The sequence below is a fragment of the Charadrius vociferus genome, unplaced genomic scaffold (assembly GCF_000708025.1).
Source record: "Charadrius vociferus isolate BGI_N301 unplaced genomic scaffold, ASM70802v2 scaffold612, whole genome shotgun sequence".
Taxonomy (NCBI): domain Eukaryota; kingdom Metazoa; phylum Chordata; class Aves; order Charadriiformes; family Charadriidae; genus Charadrius; species Charadrius vociferus.
The window spans coordinates 40,109-60,322 of NW_009647409.1; the positions used below are offsets into that span (position 1 = coordinate 40,109).

The following is a 20,214-nucleotide window of genomic DNA, read 5'->3' on the forward strand; positions in this document are numbered from 1 at the left end:
CCCCCCAATTCAAAGCAGCGGTTGGATCCAGGACACAGGAGGGCCAGGCTGAGCACAGCGTGGCCGCCACTCACAGGGAAGACATCGGGATCATCGTTGCACATCTGCAAGAATCGCTCCGGGCGGGCGGAGGAGTGCTCAGGACCCTGCGGGGACCAAGTCGGGGGGGAAAGTGTGAGCTGGGGACAAGGCTGGAGCGAGAAGCCAATGCCGGGCATGGCCGTGACATGAGCAGTGCTACCTGCCACTGCTGCCCTCAGCTCTGCTTCTGGTGCAGGCCAGGCAATGGGCACCCCTGGGTGCTCGCAAGCTCGGGGGGTCCTTACCATGCCCTCCATGCCATGGGGAAGCAGCAGGACGATGCCATTCTGCCTGACCCACTTGGCCTGCCCGGGACAGATGAACTGGTCGATTATGCACTGAGCAGTGTTGTGGAAGTCCCCGAACTGGGCTTCCCAAAGCACCAGGGCATTGGGGCTGGCCATGGCGAAGCCCAGCTCGAATCCTGAGGGATAGGAGAGAAGCAAGGTGGTTATCCTCTTACAGTGGCCTCACCCCTCCACAGGCGGCAGGCGCAGACCTCCTCGCTCACCGAGGACGCCGTACTCTGACAGAGAGCTGTTGCAGACAGTGTAAGGAGCCTGGTTGGGCCAGAGGTGGTTCATGGGGATACAGGTCCTCTTGTCCACGTTCTGATCGTGCAGGACATGGTGGCGATGGCTGAAAAAGGGAAAAGCATTACTCTATCGTCACCCTTCAGATCGCTTCTGGAAAGGCTGGAATCACTTTTACGGCACAGCTTTACCTGAATGTCCCCCTCTCAACGTCCTGGCCGCTCAGGCGGATGTGGATACCCTCTTTAAGCAGGGAGCCGAACGCCATGTACTCTGCCAGGGCCCAGTCCACCGTCCGGTTCTTCACCATCTCCCCACGGGTTTTCAGAATACGGCTCAAACCTGCCGGGATAGGAGCCAGTTCATAGCCGGCGCAGAAGAGAGCTCCAGTGACACCATGTTTGTCCCTCAACCTGCCCACAGACTGACAATACTGCAAATGCCTGGGGACAGACGAATGGATCCACCTCTACTCAAGGGATGAACCAGGGATAGGGAATCAGGACTGCAGGGAAGGATCAGCCCTGAAAAAGAACTACTCCTCGGTTCACTTCCCTTAACCACAGCTCTCTTGAGAACTAATTCTCATAGACTCACAGAGGTGTTTGGGTTGGAAGGGACCTTCAAAGATCATCTAAGTCCAACCCCCCTGCCATCAGCAGGGACACCTTCCACTAGACCAGATTGCTCAAAGCCCCTCCAACCTGACTTTGAACACTTCTAATGATGGGGAATCCACAGCTTCTCTGGGCCACCTCTGCCAGTGTCTCACCACCTTCACCATAAAACAGTTCTTCCTTATGTCCAATCTAAACTGACCCTCTTTCACCTTAAACCCCTTGCCCCTTCTCCTGTCACTACAGGCCCTGGTAAAGTGTCTCTCTGCACCTTTCTTGTCAGTCCCCTTTAAGTACTGAAAGGCCGAGTAAGGTCTCCCTGGAGCCTCCTCTTGTCCAGGCTGAACATGCCCAACTCTCTCAGCCTTTCTGCGCAGGAGAGCTGTTCCAGCCCCGGGATCATTTTCGTGGCCTCCTCTGGACCCGCTCTACAGGTCCATGTCTTTCTTGTGCTGGGGACCCCAGAGCTGGACGCAGTGCTCCAGGCAGGGTCTCAGGAGAATGGAGCGGAGGGGCAGAATCCCTTCCCTTGGCCACACATATCGAAGCACTCTAACATGTCCCTTGCTTCCAGGCTGCATTCCATACCTATCCCACATCTTCTCTGGAACAAATGCCCAATCTGGCATAGCTTCTGCAAGCTCCTACCTCCATGGATAGTGAAATCCTCCACTGGCACTGAGCTGGCCACTTGACCAATGTGCCTCAAGTCCTCTTCGTTCAGACCAGTGGAAGGGCAGGTCATGCTCCTGGGCTGGCCATCCAGAGTGAAGAAACCTGCAGGAAGAAGAGCAGTCCACCACGTTGCGGGAGCCACGCTCAGCTCCGTGTGAAGAGCTCAGGTCATAAACATCCTCAAGCAAGGGTGGGGATGCCACGAGTCAAGACCACCACCCCACCTCACCACCAGGGTGACTTACTAGAAAATAGCTGCTACGGCTCTAGAGAAGCTAGGCTCTTTGCTAGGGACCTCCAAAACATTGCTAGCGACTTACCAGGCCAGGGTGAATCCAGCCAGTGTTTGATGTGCAAGATCTTTTCATCCTTGGATCTTGCATGGGCCTCCTCACAGATCTTATCATACTTGGCAATTTCCTCCTGAAAGGCAAAACCAGGAGGTGGCAAAGCATTAGCGAGGGGTCTCCAAACAAGGGTGCCAAGCCTGTGGGTCTCGGCACAAGCTTGCAAGGGTGCTGGAGGGCACAGCTGGTGCCCACAGCAGGAGCACCCCAGGGCTGTGCAGCTCAGCCTTAGAAAGCAGAGCCGCAGCTCTGCTTTCTCAGAGCCTAAGGGACAGATCTGCTGCTGTCTGAACCAACAACTCGCATTCAACCCTAAAGATGCTGCAAAGTGGTATCGGAGCAAGGAAGAGCCGGCAGAGCTGCTGCCATGTTTGCTGCCAGGGTGGCAGAACTGGGGCAGGGGACCTGTACCACACAGCCCCAGGCCACAGCGAGCCCAAGTGCTGCAGAGTCCAAATCCCAGCCATGCCACAGTGGCCCAGCACCGTATGGCCTGTGCCGCACTGATCACAGGGCAATCCTTGAACTAGATGTTCCTGCGCTGTTTGGAGCTGGCACAGTCCAAGGATGAACCTCAGCTCCTAACCCATCGCTGCCAGGACTGCAGCGCTTGCCCAACTCTAGCACAGCTCTGCCACCTTTAGGTGACAAGCACAAGCAGAAATGGGCCCCATCACGTCATTCACACCCAGGTCTGAACCCAACAACTGGATTTCCCCAGAGATGCCACCTGCAGTTTTCCTCCCAGGCTCCAAGGGACAGTACCTCATACTCCAGCTGATTTACCACCCCCTGGGAAATCAGCAGTTCTGCGTATTTCTGCAGCACCGGCTTCTGTTTCCGGATCTGTTTGTACATCAGGGGTTGTGTGAACATGGGTTCGTCCATCTCATTGTGACCATTGCGCCTGTAACAAACCTGCCAGGAAGGGCAAAAGCCTTTGAAAACAGCTGCTTGCAAGCCAAGGCTCTGAAAGCAGTCGGAGACAACTGGGTCTCTGTGCTAGGAAGGGTCTGAAACAGCCCAGAAGGGACGCAAGTGTGTGTCCCCCAATGCCAGAGGCCAGGGCAGGCTCCATACAGAGACAGTGCCGCCTCTCCAAGAGCTATGACAGCCTCGTTGCCTTGCTTTACAGCACCTCCTCCCTCCCCTCACACCAGAAGGGCCAGACAAGCCCTGAAGAGAAACCTCAGCTTCCAGAAAATACACCGAGAGGCACCGGTGAGCATCCACAGCAGAGCCACAGCTTTAGGATAAAGCCTCATGCCACGTTTCTTACCAAATCCACCACCACATCCTTATGGAAGGTGCTTCGCCACTCTGCTGCCACATTGCACACATAGACGACAGCCTCTGGGTCGTCTGCGTTGACATGGAAAATGGGTGCATTCACCACGCGGGCAACATCAGTCGGGTACGGAGAGGAGCGGGCCATCCGGGGGTCTGTTGTGAAGCCAATCTGTAGTGGGTGAGAGGGAACAGGACGAGCACAGCGGTAAGGATTTCCAAAGTGGCACACGCAGCTTCAAGGGCAGCTCAGCTGCTGCAGCTGAGCCAGAGGTTCCTCCATGACTGCACCGCTCAGCCGTAGCACAACCTGCCCATCTCCTGCGCCCCCGGGCACTGCAGCCCATGCTGGTCTCTTCGTTTGGCTGTCGTCCCGCTGCACCCACAGGGATGGGCTGGTCCCAGTGAAATGTCTCAGGTTTACGTGGGGGCAGAAAGGCACAGCCCCATGTGATCTCGTATGCCAAGCATCAGGTTGCACCACCTCTGTGCCAGGCTGGACTCAAAAGCTGCTACTGTTGAGCAGCTGGGTATAAAAGTACCCCCTTGCTGACCCCAGGATTATGGCTCATTCCAGGAACATTGTCTGGGAAACAGCTACTGCCTGCCGCCAGCTACCATCCAGATCTGAGCCTGCAGGAGCTGGTCTGCAAGGGACACCAGGGACACAGTGGATTTGCTCCTCACCTGGTTGTTCACCACAACATGGACAGTGCCATGGGTGGTGTAGGAGGGCAGGTCACTCAAGTGGAAGGTCTCATACACGATGCCTTGCCCAGCAAAAGCGGCGTCTCCGTGCAGGAGGATGGACATCACCTGTGAGACATAAAGCCACAGTGGTCAGCAGGGGCTCTGTGGGGATGGCGGGCAGGGGCAGCTACCAGGAAAGGGCCTGAGTCTCATCCCCATAAGCCTTCGGCATCCCAGAAAGGACACGGAGCATCTCATCAATGCACCCGATGCTTTCTCAGGGGATCAGAGTGGAGCTGGCCATGGCTGGCACAACCACCAGCGAGAAGGCTGCAGCCACCAGCTCTCCCCCTGAGCAAGGGTGGCACACTGGGGGACCTTGATTGGGCAGCAGGATGGCAACCAGCACAGAATGTCTGGGAGGCGAGTCCCATTCCCAAACACACCGGTCCCAAAGCAAAGCCTTGTCCTCCACACTTTCACCCCAGAAGATCTTTGGGCAAGGAGCTGGGCTGGGAGCTCACTCCAGCTTCTGTGACGTTATTTTGCTATCGTACCCAGGGGCTGGCTGAGGACGCCGCCTGTCAGACAAGGACAGAGTCTGTCTATTTATATCCAGCCCTTGGGATGTAGGAGGAAGGGAAGCACTTTTGATCTCACCCTTCCACTTCTTGGTGTCAGAGACAGGTCTGCAATGAATCAGACTGCAAATAAACGCCCCCGCCATCCCGTTCCCCACCTACTCTCCCACCCAGGTGCAGAAAGCTGCATCCTGCTGCTGGCTCCAGCTTTCCCAGCCTCAGGAATGGTTATCCCTGGTCACGCTGAGATCCTTCAGCTTGAGCCTCCTACTGCTGAGCCCCCCAGGCTGTGATGCTTGGGCTGGCTTTTGGGAGCACCCCTCATTTCCCTGCTTTCCACCCAAGGGTTCGGGCATCTGCTGCTCTCCACAGCCCAGGTGAGTCAGTCATTCAGAGACGGAGGAAGCAGCAATGGGAGCCTGGGGTGGGCAAGTCCCTACCAAAATTATCCCCAAAGACAGCAGGGAAGGATGGGGGAAATCAGAGTGATAGCAGGGTGATGGCAAAGGAAGGGGCACGGCAAACAAAAACCAATTGGGTTTCTTCACTTTCTCACCAGCCTGCCTCCCACCAAACCCTGTCCAGCCCAGGCCACATCACTGCAGGCATCTCAGCACCACTCACCTTCTTCCCTTCCGTGTCCCCGCAGTAAAACTGCTCCGCTTTAGTCTTGCCTTGAACAACAGGATCAGCTGCCTCCAAGTGAGAAGGATTTGCCACCAAGGAAAGGGTGATGTTCCTGTCAGTGACACGGTTAATCCGCCGGTGATACATTCCCAGGTGGTACTTCACATCACCGGAGCCCTGATGGAGGGGAGAGGAGAGTCACCCCCAGGAACGTGAGCAGCTTTTGGGGCACAGAAGGAGACCTGAGGCAGGGCAGTACCGACCCCAGGGGCTGGAAAAAGGGTGCTCTTTCTGGAGGGACTGGCAGAAAGCAACAGGCACTCACTTTAAGAGCTGACCTGGCATTCAGCAGAGCAAAAGTAGCCTGTTCCAGGGGCCAAACCACCAACAAACCTCAGACACGCATCAAACCCATCTAGGTAAGGTCATAGGTGCAGGTGAAGAAGCAAGTGTGGTGGGTTTGGGGAATACAATGGAAAACAGAGCTGGGATAACGCTCACCCAAGCTCTGCACGCACTGTGGCAGTACAGCTGTCCCTGGCAGTGCTCACAATACGCTGCAGTTCCCAGTCAGGGCACCTCGACGCCCCAGGCTGCTGAGTTCTCACCTCGAAACCCCACCTGAAGGGCATGGCAGGTTAAAGCCAGCCCAGCCCAGCTTTCTGAAAGCCAAATCATCCCTGCTTATGATGCTGAAAGCTTTGGAGCACGATTGCATCACAGCGACAGAGCCTGCAGCACAGGCAATTCGAGCCTCAGGGCTTTTGGAGCTGCTTTAGGACCCCATATGGGGACCAGGGGCTGCTGCAAGGGTACAAGCCAACCTCTGCTGCTGGCTGCCTTCCTCTCACCTCATCGTTCACCCTACGGCTGCTTTACACCCAGGGAGAGCTGCTCACCACCCAGCCTGAGCTGGAGACACTGGCAGCAGCCAGGGCACACGTTCCCCCAGCCAGGACAGGCAAGGGGATACCAGCACTGGCACCAACACGAAGGCTTCAGTTGCATGAGCGTGCGTGTGATGGAGAAATCCTTGCGACACCAAAGCCACCAAGTGACACCACAAGCAGTGGAACAATCCAGCTCACTCTGCATGGCCACACCCTGCATGGGGGCCGCATGGGGACAGGCAACAGCAACCCGCTACAGGCAGAGGAGGAGACTCACCTCATCAGCAGCCTCCAGCTTGGAGTCGAACTGGCAGAAGATCTGCTCCAGCTCTTTCCTGATCACGTTGGCAAGAACATTCAGGCGTCCCCTGCAAAAACAAGACCGTTGTTGGCAATCAGCAGCGCCAGCCTGTCATCGAGTGCTGACAGTGACCTGCCTTCCCTCTCATCACACGGAAGCAGTGCGACAGCCTCGCACCTCTAGCGACAGCTGTAGGGTCACCCATGGAGGGGGTTCTCAGGGTTTCACCTGAGGAGACTGCAGACGCCTCAGCATAGGGATGGACCAGCTGCCGCCGCATCCCAGCAGCTGCCCCAGAGCGGGCAGGCCAAATCCTGCTCTGGGATTCAAGCTCTGCCGCTTGAGCCACCACGCCTCTCCAGATGAATTTACAAATGAGCTGAAGCTGAAAACACCACAATGAGCAGAGAGCAGCCACGGCCTGAGCTCTCCAGCTAAGGTTCACCACCAGCCAAGACCAGATAGGTGATGGCAGAAACCACTTTGCCCTCCAGTACCAAACCCTGGCAGCATTCCCCCTTCTCCACACTCCAAGCACCACTGTGCAGAGAGGCAGGATTACCTGTGGGGCATCCCCATGATAACATAATCCACTCCCTTCTCACTCGACTTATCAATAATGGTCTTTAAGGCTGGGATCAGCACTTCACAGCCCTCCAGACCAAAACGCTTCTCCGAAGACCATTTCCGATGGAGGAACTCCTCAAACCTGGAAGGCAAAGGGCGAGAGGTATCACTGCCAGGGCTACAGCTGAGGACAGAAACCAGAGCAAGGATTGGGACTGCACCGAGGGAGCCACAGGACCAAATGATGCTTAAGCAGCCATCACACAGCATCCCGGGAGCCTTCCCGGTCACCCTGGTCCCTTCCCGCAGAGCCTCGCTAGCTGCTCCCCCACCCCGACACTGTGCTGCACTTAAACCTTATTTTTAGACCTTTTCTTTCCTTTCAGGATCATCCATGTTTTTGGGCTCTTTGCCAGCACTTGAGCCTGCCAGTGTAGCAGCTTGCTGGCGTCACCCTGGTGATTAAACCAAGCGTGACAGATGACGTCAAGATGTGACTCAGGCAGTGACTGCGTCACTCCCAGCAAAGCACCCTGGGCAGCAAGGGAAGATAAGGGAAAGGTGAAGATCCCCCCGGGGGTACCTGGTAGAGCGGACCAGCCTGGCCAGCAGTGTGCGTTTCTCTTCGTTGGTGAACTGCATGATGCCCGGGGTCTCAAACTTCTGCCGGATCCACTGACACTGCTCCAGGTCATTGATAAACATGAACTCCACGCCGATGTGCTGGCAGTACGCCATCTGCCCCAATAGGAGAAGGGCCGTGAGACAACAGCCAGGGGACTCCTCACCCCCCAACAAAGGCAGGCCCGTGCGGCATCGTATTGGACCACAGGGCCAGGGACTCTTTCCTTCCCCCCTTTAACCTTTCAGCAAGACAAAGAGCCCTCCTGCACCAACAGAGACACAAACCCTCCTGCCTAGCAGCCACACCGCACTACCCAAACACTGGCAAGCACTGCCTGAACACGGGCAAGCGCTGCCTGGAGTGGCAGCCTGGGGAGACCCGTGAGCAGCACTCAGCAGCCAGCCCTATTTTGGGAGCCTGATTTGAGCTGTTTTCCTGGGAAAGGGGACACTGCAGGGAACGTTCCAGGATGCTGCAGGGCACCTCAGATCCTGCATATGACCCAGCATCAAAATGTTTAATTCCCTTTTCCTGAGGGACCCAGAATCAGACCCTCAAGTCCTTTACATACACCTCAGAGGCGAGATTTTCCCCTCTCGGTGGCATCAGCTATGACCAGGTCCACAACCCCACTTCATATGGCAGGGAGAGAATCAGCAAAACAACCTCCCCCAGCAAATAAAGAGCCCATTCTTGCAGCTTATCTAAGATGTTGATGCAGCTTTGCTTCTCCCAAGGTCAACCTGTCTCAGCAGAAATCATCTGAGCAAGCCTGCAGCTTGCCTGGGAGCCATCTGCACTCTGAGATCAGGCAGAGCAGGGTATGAAATTTGGCAGGAAAGGGGAACTGGCTGCAAGAGCTGGAAGCCCAGCCCCAGGTTGGAGCTGCTCCTGCACCGAGACCCTCCAAGGGACCACCACGCAGGGCAGCAGCACTGCGCAGGGGGGTATCATCTGCCTCCAGCCCACACTTGTGCTCTCTCAGCACCATTTGCTGCTTTTAAAGTGGAAAATATAGCTGGAGAGGTTTTCAAAAATGCAGTATTTAATTGCCTGGGGTTTGCTCCACCTTGGGTAGACCAAATGTGTTGCCCCAATACAGCGTGAAGCTGGAGGTGATCAGAGATGACCAGGTAACACGGGGCAGCTGCTACGAGTTGGGCAAGTGCCAAGGAGAAGCTCCCAACCTGAAAAGCTTAAAATCTGCAGGTTGGCCCAGGCTGTGGGCAGCAGCAGGGCCCAGGACCTCCAAAAACCAACTGCTCTGCCCCCACCCCAGGCTGTAAACAGGTCTTGCACAGCCCTCCCTGCCCTCCTCACCTCCAGCCGACGGATGATTTCCCGGAGTGGAAGAGCTGATTCATTTCCACCGATGAAAGTGGTTGTGGGCAAGTGGAAGACCTTGTCGAGGTCAGATTCATCCAGCCCGTAAAAGCCTGCAGGATTTTTCATGGGTAGGACAAGCGAAAGCAAGAGAGAGAAGGAAGGAAGAGGGATGGGGGGACACCATCACGCACGGACCGGGTGCATTTGGGAGAGGTGGGGAAGGGACAAAAAAAAAAGCAGCATAAAACCAAAAATAAGCATGAAGGAGGTTTATATGGATAAAAACAAAGCCGTAATTAAACAAAAAGACATTAAGCACAGAACAACAAGGTTACAAAAGGTAATGCAGGAAACGAAACACAAAGCAATATATATACGCATGTAAATCGGTAATTAAAATCCAGGGTAAGAGTCAGGAAGTTTGTAGCCCCAAGAACACCAATAATATACCACAAATTGAAACAGAGGGAAAAGAAACAGAGGAGTTACCGAGCACAACAGAGGTGTTGCCGCACAGTGGGAATTAAAAATGAGGAGTCAGCACGGAAAAGGAAACGGTTAAAACAGACAAACCCCAAAGAGGGAGAGAAAGAGAAGCAAGAAAGAGAAAATGGCATCAGGGCTCTGCGATGGACTCTCCTGAATAGCTCAGCCCGGGAGCAGTGCAGCCAGCAGCCCCTCGGGAGTTTTGCTGCCCAGATACCCCCTTGCCCAATTAACAGCCTTTTAATTAGGGATTTAGCCTAGCTCTGCTTGGCAAACCCCCTCCTTTTTGGTGCTAGTACCTTGTGGTTCGTAGGTGGCTCCTACTTACGGCACGCGGGGCTGCAGGGAGCTGGGTGTGCCTGGAGAAGGTGCCAAGCAGGGCTCGGAGCCAAACATCAGGTTTTAGAGCTGCCACTGCCATTGCAGCATTAGCAGGTCCCTGCCAGGGCCCACAGCAGCTCCACAGTACCCCAAAGCCATCGGAGGTGCCTCAGCACCCGCTGAAGCTCATGGTTGTCTTTGGGAAACTGAGGCACGGAGGAGAAGGGACAACGAACTGGCTGAACCAATGCAGCAAGGCAGAAGCAGAACTGGAGAGTCCCAAGACCCTTTTGAAGCAGAGGCTTGGCTGGAAAGGGAGTGGGTGAGCAGAGCTGCCCGCTCCCAACAGAACCAGGTTTCAAGGTGTTTTCTAACCCAGGGCAGGAGCCACAGAGGAGGCAGAGTTACCCCCGTGCCTCCCAGCTCCCTCCAAACCAGCCCAATGCCCCAGCTGGGATCTCTTTTAGGGAGGGTACAGGGGATGTCACCCCCTAAATACTGCAGGGCAGTGTAGCTCACCTTCTTCTGGGCAAAGGGAGGCAAAAATCGGCCCTTCCAGAGCTGGCCTTCCTTGAACTTAATCTTAAGAGTCTATCTCTCACACTCTGGTCAGGAATGGAGGATGAGCTGGAGACAGGGCTGGCCGCGGCTTGTCCTTGTGCAGCCTCAAAGACTGCGCTTGCCGAAGGCTGGGAATATCCACAGCAAGCCCGGAGCAGAGGTTTTCCTGGTTCCCACTGCCATCCATCCTCTCCCCTGCCCACATCACCCTCTTGGACGCTGCTAGTCCCCGGGGAAGGAATTACGCCAGACCCTGGGGAGCTCGGCTCCAGAGCTGTGCCTGGGAGCACTGAACCGCAGCTGGCAGGCACTGAAGGTTTGGTCCCGCATCTCCAGGACTTCTCTGTGGTTCCCATCCAAACAGAAGTCCCGGAGAGAGGTGACATTAGTACAGAGCATCCTAGTTAAGCTGCTGGCTGGAGGTTTTCAGGGAAGCTTCAGTAATTTGCTATGGCTCCCAGCCCCGTGACACAGGGCTTCGTTTTGCTCTGCCAGGACAGTTTCAAGACTCAGGCACACTTTGGGGGGTATCAGATTTTACAAGGAGTTTTCAGGGCTCTAAGCATCTCTGCTTCTGCTTTGCTGCAGCCTGCCAGCTTTTTTTGACAGTGCTGAGTATTTATAGGCAGCAATACCATCAGATGGGGGGGTAGGCTAGGGATGAGCTGCCAAACTTTCACTGGGACAAAACCAGGACAGAGTCAGGAGAAGACAGCTTGGATTTTTAGGAGACTCGAACCAATCAGGGAGATTGAAGCCTCGTAAAATTAATGCTCACAACAAAACATGTACTCTACCAAGCTAGGCATGCAAACACACAGTATGGAAACAGCCAGCTCTAAATTGGGGATCTCTACAGGTGAAGCATCACTAACCAAGCACCTACATTGAGACTTTTAGCGGGATAAATTAAAAATAAACATGTTACAAAACTCAAGAGTGGTGCAAGACAGGAGGGGACCACTTTACCAGCTTCATTCATGCCCAGAATAACCTATTCAAAGAGAGTCCTGCACTCCAGAGGGTTAAAGGCTCATTAATTGCATACCTCCTACTGTTAACACTCTCAGCCGCTCCTTGAACACTGCGAGATCTGGGGTGGGCAGGGGAGGGGGTGCAGAAAGGGAGAAGATAGAGAGACGCAGGCAAAGTTAGTAAAAAAAAAAAAAAAAAAAAAAAAAAAAAAAACAAACCCTGGAACTGTGAAAACTAGTCATGGAAAGCACAAGTCAAAAAAACCCCAGTATTTAAAATACAGTCAAAAACCATCAAAGGCAAAAGGATTGGGATGGAGGATGACTACACACTAGGCGGAAAAGAAATCCCAGTGGAAAGTCTGGCAAGAGGAGGGAGGAGCAGGGAGGGGAATGGGAGGCATCAGACACTGGGGAGCAGTTGAGCTGCATGGTTTGAGATCTCTCACGTGCATGCCTCGCATGGGAAAGGGAGACAGTTGGGCACAGCATCTTCACCTGCTACGACCAAAAGGCATCTTCCCATCAAGCTGCATCAAGGGGAGCATTATCCTCTGCAGAGCAGGGAGCTGCCTCCCACTGACATCTGCTCCCAGAGGGTTTTGCTCTCACTACCGGGAGGATTTCAAGGTCATCCCCAAGGAGGCACTGCTGCTGCCTACACACAGGCAGGAGAGGGATTGGGGTGTTAATGAGCAGGTTGTTAATGAGGAAGACCAACAGTGAGGCAGGCACACACAATTCTGTCATTTCTCCAGCATGCTCAGACGCTGTGCCGGATGCAGGCAGTGCTGCCGGAGCGGCGGGCAGCGTGCGTCACCAGAGCTGCGTTCCCCAGCTAGGTTAGGTGACCCGAGTGCCTCAATCTCACCTGGGTTACAAGAAAGTTTTGGAAACACTTCTCCTTTCGGTCAGCGGGGAAAAATCATACATTTAGGTGAGATGTTGGGTAAGCAAGGTCTCAACCTGGGGAAAGGGGAGGTGGCAGCACTCTCAGCCCATCTCCCCACAGGAGTTCGCCTGGCTTTTCTCGAGCTGGAAGACAACTCCTATCAATTCCCCTGGGCAACAGACGGGAGCAGCTGCCTTCCACAGAGACAGACAGACAGACAGATGTCAGACACACACCGCCTTCCATGCACCACCTGGACTTCAGTGTGCTAAAGTATTATTCCTTGGACAGGTCACATCAAGTTCTGCAGCCATCTTGTCCTTGTTTTACACCACTTACCATGCCAAATGAGCTGCAGCAGAAGACCAGGATGACATTACTTTAGTTTTTGAAAAGACAAGACAAGAGAAAGAGGAATTTGGTGGCTCCAGCGCCACCACTCATCAGACTGAGTACCCCCAGGCGGGCTTTCCTCCCCTGACATTTTCTCCAAAGCTCACACTGCTTAATCCAAAGACAGCTTCCAAATCAGACACAAACCAGTTGCTAAACAAAAAGCAATTGAGAAGAAAGATCAATTTCCGAGATTAACCATGCAACTCCTTTGAATCAAAGCACTGTCCAGCTACGGTTTAAGCTATTAGCAGCAAAGCTCGCACCACAAAAGCTGACCTTTAAGGATTTCACTGCTCAGAAAGAGGAAACAAGATTGTTTCCAAGTTTCAAAACGACTCCTGTTATTAACTGCTCTGTCAAGTGTAAAGAAATCCTCTTTCAAATCGAAAAAAAGCCAGCAGGATCTGCTTAGAAATTGGCTTTCTCTGCCACAAGCAGGCAACACCTGATCTTAGGCTCGGCCAGAGTTCTGCCCACACTCTGCACCAGCTCTGCTCTCCTCCCCTCTTGCTGAGCACTATTTGCCAGCTATGATCACAAAGTTGTATTTTAAGATCGACCAGATGAGGTTTTCCAGGATGAGGATACCAGGGGAAAGTCTACTTAGTATAAATAATACTTACAGCAAGATAATAAAGCTTCCTTTGATTAGTCACAGCCATTTGAGTCTGGGGTCCTACCACAGGACACAAACCCAGCACGAGCTAGCGGCTGATACCAGCACAGCTTGTTCCCTGGACTCGTTATTTCCTATGAATTCATGGATTCCTGGTAATTCAACACCAGGAACCACAATGACAGATATCTTAATACAAAAGCCACAAAGAAACAGAAATTTAACTTAATGCCTGGCTCAGACATGGAGATCGCGGGCTGACATTCCCTTCCAGCTGATGCCTACAGACCAGCCATGCCTGAACACTTTCCACCACAGTGAGCCAGGCTGAGTCACGCTGCTGGGCTCGTGACCGCGCACCCTGAGGGAGCAGGAAAAATGGAGTTTATACTGCATTACCCAAATTCTGTTACGGCTGTGATGATGCTGTCAGCCCAGTTCTGCAGTTGGAGCTCCACGGGAAGACCTGCTCTTGGATCGCTTTGGGCTCTTGGGATCTTCTTCCTCTGAAGCAAGGATGCTGCTAAAGCATACCTTGCTTCAGAGGAACCACATGGTGAAAGTAGAACAACTGATTTTCCCCAGTGAAGCAGAAGAGTTCAATGTCAAAGAGGAAACCAGGAAGGAGCAGTATCCCTCAAGGGTCCATATGGCAACCAATATGGTTTAATATTTTCATCAATGGCGTGAATAGTGGGATTGAGGGCACCCTCAGCCAGGCTGCAGGTGACACCAAGCTGAATGGTGCAGTTGATACATGGGAGGGAAGGAGTGCCATCCAGAGGGACCCGGAAAGGCTGGAGGAGTGGTCCTGTGTGAAGTTCATGAAGTTCAACAAGGCCAAGTGCAAGGGTCAGGGCTGCACAGACCGCAGGATGGATGTTGGTGGGGCAAAAATTGGACATGAGCTGACACTGTGCACTTGCAGCCCAGAAAGCCAAATGTATCCTGGGCTGCATCCAAAGAAGCACAGCCAGCAGGCTGAGGGAAGGGATTCTGCCCCTCCGCTCCATTCTCCTGAGACCCTGCCTGGAGCACTGCGTCCAGCTCTGGGGTCCCCAGCACAAGAAAGACGTGGACCTGTAGAGCGGGTCCAGAGGAGGCCACGAAAATGATCCCGGGGCTGGAACAGCTCTCCTGCGCAGAAAGGCTGAGAGAGTTGGGCATGTTCAGCCTGGACAAGAGGAGGCTCCAGGGAGACCTTACTCGGCCTTTCAGTACTTAAAGGGGACTGACAAGAAAGGTGCAGAGAGACACTTTACCAGGGCCTGTAGTGACAGGAGAAGGGGCAAGGGGTTTAAGGTGAAAGAGGGTCAGTTTAGATTGGACATAAGGAAGAACTGTTTTATGGTGAAGGTGGTGAGACACTGGCAGAGGTGGCCCAGAGAAGCTGTGGATTCCCCATCATTAGAAGTGTTCAAAGTCAGGTTGGAGGGGCTTTGAGCAATCTGGTCTAGTGGAAGGTGTCCCTGCTGATGGCAGGGGGGTTGGACTTAGATGATCTTTGAAGGTCCCTTCCAACCCAAACACCTCTGTGAACCTATGACTTACTGAGTGGTGTGGTAACTCTGCTCCCTTTTCTCATGAGGGAGAGCAGTCACTGCAACCACTTGAAGCCATCAGCTCTGAGTTTCATGCAGACTCTGCTCTCCTTCAAAAGGGAAACATGTCCACTAGGCTCACGGCTTCAGGGCTCTCTGCTGCTGCTCTCTGTCAAAAGGCATTAGCACCCACAGCAGAGGCCAAAACCCAGAGCTAGAAAAGGCTCTCCTCACCCTTTCCTCATTCCAGCCACTGAGAGTGACTTCAAAGTCACCTAAAAAAGTCTCCCTGCTCCCCTCGCAGGGCCCACCACAAGCACTTGTGTCCTCTCCTGCACCTGGACTCATAGCCATCATCTCCCCGCCTCTTCCCATCAAAACCTCCCAGGCACAGGGCTTGCTCCAACCCAGAGCCAGCTGCCTCCTGAGGCACAGCCAGGGCTTGGTCCTCCAGACAAGCATGTCAGAAGTCCAGACCTTGGGATGAAACGGATTCCCCATCACCCAGTGAGCTCGGACAACCAAAACCTAATCCTTCCCTGCCACTCCCAGCACGCGTAATCCTGTATGAAGGTCCAGCAGGTCCAGGGCTGGTGTCCCTGTGCTGGCAGCTGAACAAGGAATCAAGATCGTTTACATGCACCGTACGCTCTGATCAGCTGTTTCAGTTGTGCGAGGTTAGTAATCATTACTGCTGTTCTACTCTAAGTTAGAAGCATGCCTCTCGAGCGCTCATAGTGCCAGGGTAACAACCCTTGGAAAGCACCAGCAAGGTGAAAGAGCTCAGCGCTGCGACCTCGTTCTAGCTAGAAGAATGGCAGCATACTACGGAGATCAAATCTAAAGCACATTGAGAGGCGCTGAGTTTAAGCACTTTCATATTAGGATTTCAATTCCTAGGCACCACACACGCTTCTGTGCAACACTCATGCATTTTTCACTTGAAAGCATTGGGATTTCCACCTCTCTACTTGGATGGGAACACATCCCAAAGCTTCCTTGTTATGATCACCGACAGGGACTAATAGCTCATCCTTGGAAAAAAGTGGGCAATTAAGGGATTTACAGATGCTGTGGCAAGCTGGGAGCAAAGGAGGGCAGGGCATTGTTGCAGAGGTACGCCAAGAGGCGCTTCTCAGCCCCGCAGAGATGAAGCCAGCCCATTCCACCCAGCTCTCAGGGTCCCCAAGAGCAGCAAGAGGAGCTCAGGGAACAGACCTCCAGCTCACACCAACATGAAACCTCTCTGCTTTGCATTTCCAGAAGATTCTCCAATTGCTCTCCCCTGGATGAGCAAGTTCGATTACATAATTAACTGGCACCAGCTGGAGGAGAAACATGAGCCGAGCAATAGGGTTTTGGCACAAGACCCATTCGCCGTGACAGCCAGAGGGGGGCAGAACTGCTCCGCGGCAGCCAGTCGACTATAAATTTAGAGTGATCATTACTAAGGAAACTTAAGACCTTTCCCCCCTTACTGGTGAAGCAATCTACCTACAAAGCCGTGAAAGAGAGAGGAGCTCAAGCAATGCAGCACTAACTGCTCTCAAAGCCCTCACCCAGTTTGTCTGTGGATGTGATAATATCGGCTGGAAGGGAGGAGTCCAGATCTGCATCCAAGATGCCCAGTGGGTCGAGTTGTGCTACATGATGCCCTCGAATCTATGAAATGGGCCAGGAATGGAAAGGAGAACAGGTACCAAGAGGGAGAGGGAGAAAAACAAAAGAGGGGAGGGGTAAAAAAGTTAAATTACATTAGAATTAATTTGCAGAGTAATTCTCACCGACGTTTGGAGAAACAGTTACTGGTGCATCATCAAAATTTACACAACTAATGCCGAGAGGATCAAGCTTTGCAATGTGATGACCCCTGACCTGGAAGCAACAACACAGATTAGTCATTAAAACAAGTTAATTGAAGAGACAGTCCTTAAAAAAAAATAATAATAATAATAAAAAAAAACAGCAAAAAACCCAAGTTATGCACAGTTTCCCTCTTCACATTTTCTGCAGAGCCACCCCAATTTCTGGCTGCAGCTAAAGCCTGGAGAAGTTTGGTTTACTTTCAGCTACAGCATGTAGCTATGAGTGCCACCAGCTGCGAGGACTGCTCTGCTCTGCCTGAAGCCAGGCTTTGGCGGGGCAGGTAGGGGGAAGGTGATCCCCTTCACAGCAGATACCTTCCAGAATTGAGGTCCGAGGGCATTCCACCTGCTGTCCTACCTAAGCACCTCCTCTCTATGGATGCACTAACTCCATACCGACAGTTTCTTCTTAAGCATCATAGCAAATGAAGAGGCAATTTTCCACATTTTGGCAGATCTAGGTGCTCTCCTACCAACATAGTAGAGAAAACAAGCTTTGCCAACCAGCAGCAATAGCACCTGAAAGGCCAAAGAACTTGTCTGGGGAACATCTGCCTGTCTGTGCTATTGGAGGTCAGCAGCTCACAGCATCATTTTGCAAAGAGGAGCCTACAGCAGCACTTGGAGCACTCTTCTGGCAAGGGGCAGGTGCAGAAATACCAAAGAGCTTTGGCACCAAGAGAGCCTTGACGGTTCCCAGCAGCGGCAGTCAGGCCAGGAGTCACCACGCTGGGTTTGAATCTGCATCAGGAGCCACAGAGGTAATGAGTAGTTTTGCTTTTTGCCTTCACAGGAGGACCCCACCACATCTTGCTGGGCAAAGTCAATTCATCCCAGTGGCCAGCACTCTCCAATTGGCAAGCCACAGTTTATTTCTTCACAGCTCCTGCTCTCAAAGCTTCAGGCTCAGCTACGCTGGGAGCAGGGCAGGAAAGACTACTGCCATGGTACGGGGTGCGGTGCCTTCTTTACGCTATGAAAATGATACTCCCGGCCGTCAAATCTGTTGCCAGTTAGAAAAATCACTCATATACAAGGGGATTACTAAACCTCTTGTACAAACCAGACATACTGATCTGACCTTATTTACCAGAAAAGCATTCCTATTCAGAGTATCCCAAGGGAATCTTAGGAAGGGATTTTTGTGGTTTTACCAGCCAAGGAGCCTCAAATCAGGCATTGACGTTAAGGCAAACCGCTAAGAAAGCACTGATCCCCCTCCACGCTCTCTGCAGGGCCAGACAACAACGTGCCCGAGCACTGGTGGCCACACGGAAAGCTCTTCTTCTGGGCCAGCTTTGTCTGGGAACAGTTTGCTTGTCCGTCTTGCCACAAGGCAAAGGGGCTAGCCCATCATTTAGCAGTCAGCAGGACACAAGCTCACCATGCTGTTCCCAACAGCCAGGACACTCTCAGCGGGACCAGGAAGCCACTTTGTATGGCAAATGGCTTTGAGCTGAGGGCATCTGACAGCTTGAGGTCAACTCAGCAGTTTGCAGGTCCACAGCAAATCCCCAAGTCAGCATGGAAGCGAGGAGGTCTTTTCCCCCATAGGAGCAGTACGGCTTGTTATTGTCCATGTGCAACGCAAGCTGTTTTGGCTGTTGAGAGTGCTAGTGCATGGGATCCCTTGGGAAGCTGCCCTCAGAGGCAAAGGAGTGAATGAGAGCTGAGAGATATTTAAAGACATTTTTCTTGGGGCGCACGAGCTCTCAGTCCTGGCATGCAAGAAATCGGGCAGGTGAGGCAGGCAGCCAGCTTGGCTATGTCAAGACCTCAGCCAAACTCCAACACAAAACCAAAACGCATAGGCAGTGGAGGCAGGGATACATAGCCTGGGGAGATGATAGGGATAGAGCCTGGGAGTGCAGCAAGGGGATCAGGAAAGCCAAGGCACAGCTGGAGCTGAACTTGGCCAGGGGCACAAAAAATAACTAAAGGGGTTTCTCCAGGTACACAGGATGTAATCCCCTGATGAGCAAAATGGGAGACCTGGCTGCAGGCAACATGGAGAAGGTTGAGGTCTCAGCAACTTTTGTGCCTTGGTCTTCACCAGCAAGTACTCTAGCCGTGCCACCCAATTCACAGAATCTAAAGGCAGGGACAGGGACAATGAGGTAACACCCACCATAGAAGATCAGGTTCAAGACCATCTAAGGGACCTGAAGGTACACAAGTCCATTGGACCTGATGACACTCATCCGCAGATCCTGAGGGAACTGGTGGATGAAGTTGCCAAGCCACTATCCATCATATTTGAGAAGTTGTGGCAGTCTGGTGAAGTTCCCACTGACTGGAAAAGGGGAAACATAACCCCATTTTTTAAAAGGGAAAAAAGGAAGACCTAGAGAACTACAGGCTGGTCAGTCTCTGTGCCTGGCAAGATCATGGAGCAGATCCTCCTGGAAACTCTGCTAAGGTACCTGGAAAAGAGAGAGGTGGCTGGTGACAGCCAACATGGCTTCACTGAGGGCGAATCATGTCTGACAAATTTGGTGGCCTTCTATGAGGGGGTTACAGCATTGTAAGGAAAGAGAGACCGATGGCATCTACCTGGACTTGTCCAAAGCTGTCCCACACAACATCCTTGTCTCTAAATTGGAGAGACATGGATTTGATGGATGGACCACTCAGTGGATAAGGAACTTGGCTGGATGGCCACACTCAAGAGTTGTGGTCAATGGCTCAATGTCCAAGTGGCGTTCCTCAGAGGTCAGTACTGGGACTGGTGCTGTTTAACATCTTCCCCAGCAACATGGACAGTGGGATCAAGTGCGCCCTCAGCAAGTTTGCCAACAACACAAAGCTGTGTGGAGCAGTTGACACACTGGAGGGAAGGGATGCCATCCAGAGGAACCTGGACAAGCTTGAAAGGTGGGCCCATGCAAACCTCATGAAGTTCAACAAGGCCAAGTGCAAGGTCCTGCACGTGGGTTAAGGCAATGCCAAGCACAAATCCAGGCTAAGCATAGAATGGATTGAGAACAGCCCTGAGAAGGACTTGGGGGTGCTGGTGATGAGAAGCTCACCATGACCTGGAAATGTGCGCTGGCAGCCCAGAAAGCCAACCGCATCCCGGCCTGCATCCCCAGCAGCGTGGCCAGCAGGGCCAGGGGGAGATTGTGCCCCTCTGCTGCACTCTGCTCTGGGGAGACCCCACTACAGTGCTGCCTCCAGCTCGGGGGCTCCCAACAGCAGAAGGACATGGACCTGCTGGAGCACGTCCAAAGGAGGCCACAAAGATGCTGCAAGGGCTGGAGCCCCTCTGCTGGGAGGACAGGCTGTGAGAGTTGGGGGTGTTCAGCCTGGAGAAGGCTCCAGGGAGACCTTAGAGCCCCTTCCAGTCCCTAAAGGGGCTCCAGGAAAGCTGGGGAGGGACTCTTGGTCAGGGAGGGGAGCCATAGGATGAGGGGCA

The 20,214-nt window shown here is 53.2% G+C and overlaps 1 protein-coding gene across 1 annotated transcript in view; it reads right to left on the reverse strand.

Annotated features, from left to right (window-relative positions):
* OGDH (oxoglutarate (alpha-ketoglutarate) dehydrogenase (lipoamide)) overlaps window positions 1-20,214 on the reverse strand; it is a 31,293-nt gene that overhangs the window by 2,481 nt on the left and 8,598 nt on the right. The window contains exons 3-17 of the mRNA XM_009880213.1: window positions 16,494-16,596; window positions 9,142-9,257; window positions 7,780-7,934; window positions 7,192-7,338; window positions 6,606-6,696; window positions 5,436-5,615; window positions 4,228-4,356; window positions 3,533-3,712; window positions 3,019-3,171; window positions 2,227-2,329; window positions 1,880-2,008; window positions 806-956; window positions 593-720; window positions 327-505; window positions 75-146 (exon numbers count right to left, since the gene is read on the reverse strand). Coding sequence (XP_009878515.1) covers window positions 75-146; window positions 327-505; window positions 593-720; window positions 806-956; window positions 1,880-2,008; window positions 2,227-2,329; window positions 3,019-3,171; window positions 3,533-3,712; window positions 4,228-4,356; window positions 5,436-5,615; window positions 6,606-6,696; window positions 7,192-7,338; window positions 7,780-7,934; window positions 9,142-9,257; window positions 16,494-16,596 — 2,016 coding nt within the window. The remainder of the gene's footprint in view (window positions 1-74; window positions 147-326; window positions 506-592; window positions 721-805; window positions 957-1,879; window positions 2,009-2,226; window positions 2,330-3,018; window positions 3,172-3,532; window positions 3,713-4,227; window positions 4,357-5,435; window positions 5,616-6,605; window positions 6,697-7,191; window positions 7,339-7,779; window positions 7,935-9,141; window positions 9,258-16,493; window positions 16,597-20,214) is intronic.